This window comes from Raphanus sativus, chromosome 6, assembly GCF_000801105.2.
Source record: "Raphanus sativus cultivar WK10039 chromosome 6, ASM80110v3, whole genome shotgun sequence".
Classification (NCBI taxonomy): Eukaryota; Viridiplantae; Streptophyta; class Magnoliopsida; order Brassicales; family Brassicaceae; genus Raphanus; species Raphanus sativus.
Window position 1 is genome coordinate 10353097 of NC_079516.1, and position 11685 is coordinate 10364781.

Consider the following 11685-nt stretch of genomic DNA (forward strand, 5'->3'; position numbering starts at 1 on the left):
GCCTATAGATTTTTATTTGTTTTTAAAAATCATCAAAATCACTCAATTAACTTCAAAACTCACCTAAATCCCACTAAAACTAAAACACCCCAAAATCTTCTAAAACCTCTAGTCCAATACACCCCCCTTAGTGTATCATCATTTTCCTTATATTGGTTTTACATTAATTTGAACGTGATTGTAGGTAAATCATACCTTACAACTTTAAATTCGATATAATCAAATAGGTAATATTAGGAATAATTCCAAAAATCTAGGAGTGTCTTTTCCGGTTTCAAACTATATTTTACATTTATTAAAAACGTGATTGTGGGTAAATCGTAGCTTACATCAAATCAAATAGGGAATATTATGAATACTTGCCAAAATCTAGGAGTATCTTTCTCTTTTCAATTAAAACAGTATATAAATTTTAGTATTATAGTTTCTCATATCTTGGTATAAAAATATAGTTCGAAAAATAGGGGATGAGTTGAAAAAAAGTTATTTTAAATTTTAAAACTTTCTTATGGATTTTGGTATAACCAATTCGGAATATATTCCATTTGACATAGGGATAATATATTAAAAGTAAATATTTGTAAAATAGGGGATGAGTTGAAAAAAAAGTTATTTTAAATTTTAAAACTTTCTTATGGATTTTGGTATGAATGATATATTCAAAATAAATATCTGTTAATAAATTCATCATCATATTCATCTTTGTTAGTGTTTTCATTTCAGGTATACTAGATTTTGACCCGCACACCCGTGCGGGTGTATATTTCAAAAATATATTTTTATTTATTTTTTCATGTCAATATTAAAGCTGGATAAAAAAAATCAAATCTGAAGAACCGAACCAATCACGATACGAAAGAGTAATACCAAACTTGAATCAAGACTGATTAAATATCTAAATTATTCAAAATTTTGATATTTAGACAACCGAAACTATAACCAATTCGAACCGAAGTATTTTAGATATCAAAATGTATCCAAAAAGGATTTATATACTTATATATATTAATTATATTTAGTTTTAATGTATATAAAAACATCCAGAATATATATGATACTTTTAATTTGGTTTAAATACTTGAAAATATATAAAAAATAGTTAAATATAAATATCTAACATAGTGGAAGTACACTCAAAACACCAAAAATATTTAAATAATTATTAATTTTTGATCCAAAATTTAAACTAAACCAATTTATATATCAAGTTTAGGTATTATGACATATGTTATTAAGATTTATATACAATATATTATTTTATTATAGATTTTAAGAAATTCAAAATATATAATAAATTTTAAAAAATAATTTAAATGAGTTATCTGAATCCAAACTGAACCCGCAAAGATCTGAATATAATTTGAACTGAAATTTAGAAATATCTGAATGAGACTGAAATCTTTGACCCTGGAAACCCAAAACCCAAATAGATCTGAAATGAACCCGAATGGATACTTGAACGCCCAGCTCTAGTCATAATTGGAACTGAAATTTAGAAATATATGAATGAGACTGAAGTTTTTGACTTCGGAAACCCGAAATCCAAACAGATCCAAAACAAATCGGAAATACCTGAACGCCCCGCCCTAGTACTATTATGTATCATATATATGTCATCATATAATTAATTGTATTGATCCATCATATAAATAATCATATAATTAGTAGTATTTTATATGTATCATCTTATAAATAATCATATATATTATATTCTTAAATTTAATGTGAAATATAAAAACCATAATTTAAGTTAGTATATGAAATTAATTTTTATTGTATTTTTTCTTATATATATTGAAAACATTTTTTAATAATGTTTATTGGAAAACATTTTTAACATTTCTTTTACCCGAAAAAAATAATAGCTCATGGATTTCGAGAAAAAAGAAAAAAAAACGATAGTGATTATGATTTGCACCATGTAGGTGTAATATGCCCGAAACAATATTATATTATTCGAAACCAATCCCACGAATTTATGGTGTAACAGAAAGGAAAGGTATTAGCGTATGTTTCTTTTTTTTTTTGTAAACAATTAGCGTATGTTTCAGTAGAAAATAAATGGGTTAAGGAAAGTATAAAACTACTGTATTTAAGAACAGTGGCATATGATTGTAATTATTAAGTAAAACTCAGGGTTAAGATTTATTTGTACTTCAGTTTTAATAGTTTAGATTGTTCAGACAAAAAATGAGATGATTTGATGAGTTATCAAGTAGTAGGGCTAAAATATGAAGATGAATTCTCATGGGCTTAACAATTCACACGGACTTAACAATAAGTGCTTCAGTTTGAAAAGCATTTGCTTATTTGTTGATGAGTTTTAATATTATAGACTAGATTTTGACCCGCCCTTAAAAGGGCGGGTTTATTTTCTGTTTTATATTTTTTTTAGAAATTTAAATTTTATATTTGTGGTTTTTGTATTATATTTCTTTTAAATGATTAATAAGATGTTTTAATAATTGTATTAAAATAGTTAGACTACACATATATCAATAGGTCATGTTCGTGTTTTAATAGTATTGATACATGCAGTTGTAAAAAAATCAGTTTTCTAAAAAATAAAAATGTGGACACAACCTTTATCAATAGGTCATGCTGCAGAATTAATAGAATAGATTAATTAAAACTTTTTATTATTCATTTTAAAAAATACTATATAAAAACATAAATTTGACTAAAAATACAAATATAAAACAAAAAATATCCTTATTTTTGTTTTAATTTTTTGAGAAATTTAAGTTTTATATTTGTTTTTTTAATTATATTTGTAGTTAATATTAATTTAATTTAATATAATTTTGGTGACTATATTAAATATGTCAAGTTTCATAATTATACACTTGTGTCATATACATTTCAGAAATTGTTTTTAAACTTTATTCATAAAATTTACAACATATTATATTTCTTAGTAGTTACTTAACGTAATTAGTCAAAAATATTTGTATCAAAAAAAAACCGATTCGGAATCTACCCAAAAATCAAAGTCTCATACCCAGTGTTTTAAAAACCGATCTGGACCCGTGGTTGAACCGATAAATTTGGTGACCTAAGATAAATACGGTGACTTAAGATAAATACGGTTTGAGTTTTGTGAAAAAAACTAATATTTAAAAACCTAATAAAACCCGCAAAAACTCGCTAAAACCCGAAAACTGATTACCGGTTGAACCATTGGTTGAACTAATAGATAACTTTTAATTTTACTTTTTTTATTTTAGTTTTTAATTATGTTTCTAAAATATGGTTTGTATAATTTTTAATAAATAAGTTAGGTTTTTCAGTTTTCTTACTAAAAAAACATGGAAACTCTGGCTTTATCTCATCCTCAAACTTGGAATTAGATGATAAAACATTGTATAATACCCGACCCGCAAAAACCTATAATAGTATTCAAAGAGATCATATACATATATATAAATTGTATATATACCCGCCTATTGGTCTTCTTCTGTTGCCCGTTAAACCTGCAAAAACTCGCTAAAATCCAAAAACCGATTACCGGTTGAACCATTGATTGAACTAATAGATAACTTTTAATTTTATTTTTTTATTTTAGTTTTTAATTATGTTTCTAAAATATGGTTTGTATAATTTTTTAATAAATAAGTTAAGTTTTTCAGTTTTGTTATCATCAATTTATTAATAATGTTTTACTTTGGTTTAGTTTGGATTTAAAATTTAATTTATTATTCACATTACACATGTAAATATTTATGAATTTTTCAGTCTTTATATTATTTGTTAGATTTCATAATCTTAACTTGTTACAAAAATAATTTAAATATTTAAACTATTTTTGATATTTTATAAGTCAAATGAAAAAAATTGTAAAAACTAAAGAAATTAATTTGGGTAGAATAGTGACAAAAAGCAAATGTAACCGAATACATGATAATATCACTGTGATATCTGTTTATACAGCGTAGTATATTTTTAATTAAAATTTTATTATAATAAAGTAACATTGATTACCAATCACAATTTGGTATAAACTCGATGAATAATTGTTATATATATATATAACTGTAGTAGAAAGAAGTGGTGCCGAAAATAGTGGACTGGAAATTATTAAATAGATATCGATTAATAAAAAGGTAGTTATGGTTGTATAGTTTGTTTAATTTTTTTTTATATTTATTGGACTACACATGTATCAACTGGTCATACTTCAACTTTAATAGTATTGATGATAAGATTGAAAAATCGCAGCTTTCTGATTGGAGTATTTAATGTAGTCGATTTTTTTTAAATGACAGTGGTATTTGGCTGTAATTAACTTGTAAAGACAGGGGCAGAATCCTATGAAAAATTCTGCTTTAATAGTATAGATACACTAGATAATAATCTGCTCACGTCATGGAGTGAGATCCTTATTAACCTTGTAATCAAAACTCTGTGCTACATTAAACATTTTTATTAGAATTTAAACTTTTGTCTATTACATAATAGTGATTCTGAAATCTAAATTTGTGTTAGATAATATTGTTGTTGTACATCTATTAGGCTAACAGAGACATAAATCAATGAAATAGACCATTCTGTCTATCTTTCTTTGCAGAGCTAGCTATATGTCGAGTAGTATGTCAGCTAAAGATACACCATTGTTTAATATCAGTTTCATATTTTTGTCTCATATATTTCTCACTAATTTATCTTGTGTTTGCAGGTTTTAGTCACATGGTTCTCATCTTCCACTCCTCTAAAGTCGATATATAAATTTTAGATAAGTGTTTTTTGTGTGTTCTATAAAAGTAGATATATATATATATATATATATATATATATATATATATATATATATATAATATTTCACTCATTTTCTGTTTTTTAGTCCTTTGAACATTTTTTGGAAATACAGGTTTTTCAGATCTAAATGTGGATATGCATGTTTTTCAGATCTGCATCAGAGTTTGGAAGATTTTTGGGAAGTCTTCTAAAATATAATACGCTAGAAGACTTCCATATCTGACAGATTCTTCTCACTGTCTCTTCTTTCATAAGAGATCTGAGCATTTTGGTAAGTTTTTAATGCTGGTTTTTCTTCATTTGGTAATCTCCGATTGCATAAAGCTCTTAGGGCATCTGCATCAGTGAACCCCATGGGAGGGGTTCACAATTTTTTTTTTCTGTTTTATTTTTTTTTAAAAAAATGATTAGGCCAATCGTGGGCCGCCACGTTGCGTGGGGCCCACGAAACAGTGAAGAGGTGAGTTCATGCGGAAGGACTTTTGTGAGCCGAGTTCATGGGGAATCTATTATTATACTATATTTGTTTGTTGGGATGTGTGAGAGTTTGTCTCACAAACTTTCAATGCACATGCCCTTACCTTTTTTCCAAACTAAAACTCTCCAACCCCTCTCTAATATCTTTGAATATGAAAACACCAAAATTTATATGAATTTTTCATTTTTTGTCTCATGTCTCTCTCACTTAAATATGTATTTTGTGGGTTCTATAAAGGTAGATCTATATAATCTTTCACTCATTTACTCTGTTTTTAAGCCATGTGAACGTTTTTGGATATGCATGTTTTTCATATCTGAATTTAGATATGCAGATTTTTCATATCTGAATTTGGATATGTAGGTTTTTCAGATGTGGATCAGATTTTGGAAGACTGCTGGGAAGTTTTTTTGGAAGTCTTCTAAAATATAATGCGCTAGAAGACTTCCATAAAGTTTTCTGACGAAGTCTTTCCCAAATCTTCTCTTTCATAACATATCTGAGCATTTTGGTAAGTTTTTATGTCTGATTTTTCTTCATTTGGCAACTTCATGTTGCATAAAGTTCTTACCTTTTTTCCAAACTAAAACTCTCAATCCCCTCTCTAATCTCTTTGAACTTGAAAAACACCAAACCTTTATATTAATTTTTTTATTTTTTCTCTCATTACTTTCTCAATAAGGGGGATGTATTCAATTTAACATTTGATGTGATTTGATTTTTAATTGTGTTTTAGATGATTTTAATAAGTTGCAGAAATTTAGGTGGGTTTTGTTAAACTACTCTAGAATATCACCTAAACAATGGGATTTGAGTTTTAATTTTTTTTAACTAAGAAACTCCACCCAAACACCCTAAAATCACCTCAAAACTTTAAAATCTCACAACTTAGGGGGGTGTATTCAACCGAGAGTTTCAGGTGATTTGTATTAAAATGACAAATCCACTGTTATTCAAACATGAGTTTTAAAACTCATTTAAAATCCACTGTTATTGAACTTGACATTTCGTAAAGTATTCTGAAATCCACTGTTATTGAAAATATTTTAAGTTGTGGGATTTTAAAGTTTGAGGTGATTTTAGGGTGTTTGGGTGGAGTTTCTTAGTTAAAAAAAATAAAACTCAAATCCCATTGTTTTAGGTAATATTCTAGAGTAGTTTAACAAAAAACACCTAAATCTCTGCAACTTATTAAAATCATCTAAAACTCCATTAAAAATCAAATCACATCAAATGCTAAATTGAATACATCCCCCTTAAAATATTTTCAATAACACTGGATTTCAGAGTACTTTACGAAATGTCAAGTTCAATAACAGTGGATTTTAAATGAGTTTTTAAAATTCATGTTTGAATAACAGTGGATTTGTCATTTTAATACAAATCACCTGAAACTCTCGGTTGAATACACCCCCTAAATCTTTTTTGTAATTTTTTAATTAGATGGTTCTCATATTCCAATTAGATATGTATTTTTGTGTGTTCTATAAATGTATATCTATCTAATATTCCATTCATTTTTTATGTTTTTAAACAATTTGGACGTTATTAAATATACATTTTTTCATATCTGGATTTGGATATACAGATTTTTCAGATATGGATCAGAGTTCATAATATTTCTAGAAAGTCTTCTCGGAAGTCTTTATAAAATATAATGCGCTAAAAGATTTCCAGGAAGTCTTCTAACGTAGTCTTCTCTCATGTCTCATATTTCATTACATATATGAGCATTATGGTAAGTCTCCATGTCTGATTTTTTTTCATTTAGTAACCTCTTATTGCATAAAACATATTTTCCAAACTAAAATTCTCCAGCCACTCTCTAATATCTTTGAACTTGAAAACACCAAACTTTATATCAATTTCCCATTTTTGTCTCATGTATTTCTTATTAATATATCTTGTTTTTTTCAAGTTTTTTTATGACATGGTTCTCATCTTCCATCCCTTTAAAAGTAGATCTAATTTTTGAATATTTATTATTGTGTGTTCTAAATTTTTTCGATATGTATTTTTTTTTTGTATTTTTTTAACCATTTAAACATTTTTGGATTAGCAGGTTTTTAAATCTGAGTAAAAATCACTATTTAGGATAACTTGATTGATATCACCATATTAAAACTCATCCTTGAATTATATGTGACAACATAGACATATCATGACATACCAAATCCTTGTAGAACGAAAATTATACATAATGAAGCGTAATTAAATTAAAATTAACATCTAACAACTCTATAACCGTAAAAATATTCTTTAAATAATTTAAAATAAAAGAACATTGTTTAAACTTAAAAAGTAATCATATTCAGAATTTCAAATGCAATTTTGAAAAAAATAAAGACATCAATATTGACCAATACCAAAATATATATTTAGCTAATTATTTGAGTTAATTATTTATTAATAGATAGTTGTTTTAAGTATTCAATAATATTTTATTGTATTATGGATACATATTAGATATTGAAATCAGATTTGGTATGAGTTCTTTTTTGCTATTATAAATTTTTTGGATGTGCTCGGATATTCATTTGGATGCGGGTAAAACCCATAACCCAACATGCCGTAGAAAAAGATTCATTCAATATTCATGTTGGATTTTGATCGGTTTAGACTCTTTTTCACCGGTTTGGGTACGGTTTGGATTTTGAGATTCAGTTTATTTGCTCAGCCCTCGTCTAAATATTATTCGTAGATGAAAATACTCAGCTACCAAAGCAAACATGTATATTCAAATTCTGCATTTAAATGTTTTATCCAAATACAAAAACGAACATAACCTTAATCATTATTATTATGTATGTAGTTCCAATTAATGCAAATATAGAAGAACATAACTAAGAAATTTAGAATTTATAAAAGAAAACAGGAAAACAGTAACAAAATGTCATTACTTATTCTACTTCTTCATTACTGAGATCCGGGTAATCCAATACTTCCCAAGAGAGAACAACTCCCTCAAGTACGTCTTTAGGAGTTGATCTTGGTTTTATCATGCTCAGCTCATCTCTGAGATCCGACACCGTCTGTTCCAACAACAAAACTTCAGCGGCAGACTTGACCTTTTCTGTGTCCAGTTCAAGGTTGAGATTCTTGACTTGTTTCTCGAGTTCTTGGAGCTTTTCCTCCATTTGTTGGGCTCGAGAACTATAAGAACTCACGGAACCATCATCATTTGATTTCTTCAACTCCAAGGAAATCTCATCAAGCTTTTCCTTCAACCAGTCTAGCTTGAACCCTGCTTTTGTTAGATCTGTCAATTCCATGCGAGTGTCGCTTAATTCGTTCTTGGTGAAGCTACGTGGAGGCTTGTTCAGTTTCTCGATGAGACCCATGAGGAGATGCATGTATGTTGTTTTCACCAATTGGCTCTTTGGTATGAAATTCAAGGCAATGTCCGGATGCTTTGCGAAAATATTAGTCACTTGACCAACCTGTCAAGCAGATTAACCTTCTTCTAGTTAATCAAAAATAAATTAAAAAAAAAAAGCAACAAGAAGCATCCGTGTCTAGTCAATCATACCTCACAATAAAGAACTTGGAAACCGTTGACATCTAATGTCTCCTTACCAGTAACTTCTGCTTCATCAACAACTTCAAGTACTTGTACTTTGAGTTGGACTATCAGTTTATTCTTCTCCATAAACCCATTTTCGTGAAGCTTTTCAAGAGGTATGGCATTTGCCCAACCCCATGCTGGAAACTGAGCGCAGAAAGTCTTGCACGGTGGTCCTATACCAAAAAAGAAAAGGTGAAGGTTGAGTTACGTTTTCTTCTCCATCAATCATATATATATATATATATACAGTTTACTTCTGATAAGTAAATTACCATTTCTAAATGTTCCGTACAGTCTTTTGCCGGATTCGTTTGATAGCACTAATGAAAGAATAGCTCTTCTTTTCCATCCAAGTAGCAATGATTCAGGGTTTGCAACACAGAGGAACGTAGACAAGTGATCTTCAATACCGTATCCTTTGGGATAAAGATCAACAAACCTGAGAAAAGAAAGGAAATAGATTAACTAAAGATTATTGAATCTAGAGGTGAGATCAGAATTTAAAGTATATTATATTTGCATTTACCATTCGCAGCCTCCACTAAAGAAATTTGGTGAACGTATCAACCCTTCCTTCTCCGAGAAGTTATCTATCTCAAACGTGAAACTTGTCTGCTTTTGATCCTCCATTTTTTCTACAAAAAATGCTTTCCCACAAAACATGTTACTTGAATTAAAACTCACTAGTCTGCCTATGAAAAACACATTACCAAACTACTAATTTTCCAAAACCAATATTCTCTAGTCATAATCACTCAACTAATATGTTTCCACTTTTGAAATTCATCCTCACAGTTAACATCCATGCCATTTCACAGTTTTTTATAGCTACTATGTTTCTCAGAGTGATTTTAGCGAACACTGACCAGACAATGCCAGTTCCACTCAATGCAAGAAAAGCAAAATTTTGAAATGACTAGTAGTCAACGAAAAATCAAAAAGCAATATATACCAAATCATTAGACAAAAAAAAAGAGTACCAAATCAACATATACTATTTGACCTAAGTCTACAAGACGATCAAAACTCACGACAAAGAAGATATACATAAATTGAAGTTAGAATAATTAGATAAAAATAACAAAAGAGGATTTAACCAGACCACAAAGCAGAAGATCGTAAAGAAAGTACTCACCTATAGGAAAACGTATAAGATAAAAAATGTGGGTCTAGGTTACCTGGGAGAACTGCAAGAATCATTTATATACTATAAAACCACAAGTCAACTGACAAATAAATTTGTAAAAATTAAACATCTTAAATATTTACTCAATATTTAAAAATCTTAACAACTTCAAATATAGTTTAAAAATAAAATATAATTTAAATTTAAAATAATAAAACAGAAAAACAGAATTAAACATCTTAACAACTTTCCAGATTACGTGTCATCTTAATATCCACGGGCGATCAGACTATTCAGCAGCAAATATATTTACCAAATGTATATTTCTTGGTTTATTTACCAAATCACAATGTTTTAGAATGATAAGAGAAATTAAAATAAGATCAATTTTTATAAGAAATATAATATCTTACGATGCATATGTTGAATATGTCGATAATTATAATGTGACGATGAGTCTAATGAACCTAGATTAAAGATTATCAAATCCCAAAGGTTAAGTAGATTAAAAGATTCGAATGTATTACGGGATATATACGACATATATGTTCTTTACATCTTAGTTTGTGATAATTATGTAAATATTCCTTCTCTAGATCCTACGAATTAGGTAAAACAGTTTGTATATATACTTTGGTCTATTGACCCATATGATTAGATATGGTTTCATGCAGCGAATGTAAAATCGTATAGCAATGATTTAAGAAACTAGGTGGACTCAAGTTACAAAAAAAGAAAAAAAACTAGGTGGACATTATGTGAATAAGCTCGAGTACGCACCGATCATGGTCATTATTTCTTCATGTTATACATGAGGTATAGATCATATATAGGTGTTAAAGAGTTAGTTAATCTTAGAAACAAATGATCTGATAAATGTGTGATTATAAAAAAAAATTGAAAAACTATAAGCGGTTCTTGACTTTTTTTTTTTTGGAACACTAGCGGTTCTTGACTATATGTACATGGTTCATCACTAAAAAGTGGTGGGGGCAAAAAGAAACTATAACGAAAACTGAATAGTCATAGCTATAAAACTAAAATATTTTATTTAATCTTTTAGTTTTAAGAACACATGAAAAGAATGAAAATCTCTTTTCACATTAGTTGATAGTCATTGCATAGCAGACTTGTATAAGAAACTGACATCATTTCAGTTTGAAAGGATATCTTGCGTATGTTGGTATGAGACGTATTCGAGGAATAAAAATCTGTTTTTCTTGATAACTTCCGCTTAGGATTTCTTCTTCAATAATCATGTTTACCTAAGTCGAGTTATTAGTAACATTGCCATTGTAAAGTTCTTCTCTTGATTTTTTTTTAGTAGCATGACCTACAACATTTGATTGCAAAGTTTTTCTCTTATATTTAAATTCCTTAGTAGCATGACCTATAACATCATAATCAATTTTATATGTCGATAAACATAATCACACATAAATATAATATTCACATTAACTTACCTACAACAATATGTACACACGCCTAACTATAATTGTGGAAATAATTAGTGTACGACATCATGACAATTATATATTTAATAAAAAATCAACATCAGTTTAAAGTGAAAATTAGGATATCTAGTTATTTCTTCAACATGTGATACTCCAAAAAGAGAGGAAAAACATTTTTTTTTTGAACATAAAGATGTGAAAAAGCATGCATAACAACTCATTTCATATTATGTTTGGTGTCAAACTATGAGAAACGACAAAATATGAAAAAACCTAATCACATATATAGATGCGAATAATTTTAGTT

The 11685-nt window shown here is 28.1% G+C and overlaps 1 protein-coding gene across 1 annotated transcript; it reads right to left on the reverse strand.

Annotated features, from left to right (window-relative positions):
• Positions 1-8061: 8061 nt before the first annotated feature.
• LOC108810789 (MATH domain and coiled-coil domain-containing protein At2g42470-like) lies at positions 8062-9939 on the reverse strand. The gene is made up of 4 exons (XM_056988173.1): positions 9325-9939; positions 9071-9237; positions 8763-8971; positions 8062-8673 (listed from the first exon to the last, which is right to left on the reverse strand). Exons 1-4 carry the CDS (start codon positions 9459-9461, stop codon positions 8134-8136), a joined length of 1053 nt encoding a protein of 350 aa, XP_056844153.1. The 5' UTR covers positions 9462-9939; the 3' UTR covers positions 8062-8133.
• Between the last annotated feature and the right edge of the window lie 1746 nt (positions 9940-11685).

What these genes read in the sequence shown, in the direction of transcription:
- LOC108810789 (XM_056988173.1), bottom strand. Translation starts at nt 9,461, where the DNA reads ATGTTTTGTGGGAAAGCATTTTTTGTAGAAAAAATGGAGGATCAAAAG. An exon ending in TTTAGTGGAGGCTGCGAATG is followed by an intron (nt 9,238 to 9,324) that starts GTAAATGCAAAT and finishes TTCTTTTCTCAG; the next exon opens with GTTTGTTGATCTTTATCCCA. An exon ending in TCCAAGTTCTTTATTGTGAG is followed by an intron (nt 8,674 to 8,762) that starts GTATGATTGACT and finishes TCTGCTTGACAG; the next exon opens with GTTGGTCAAGTGACTAATAT.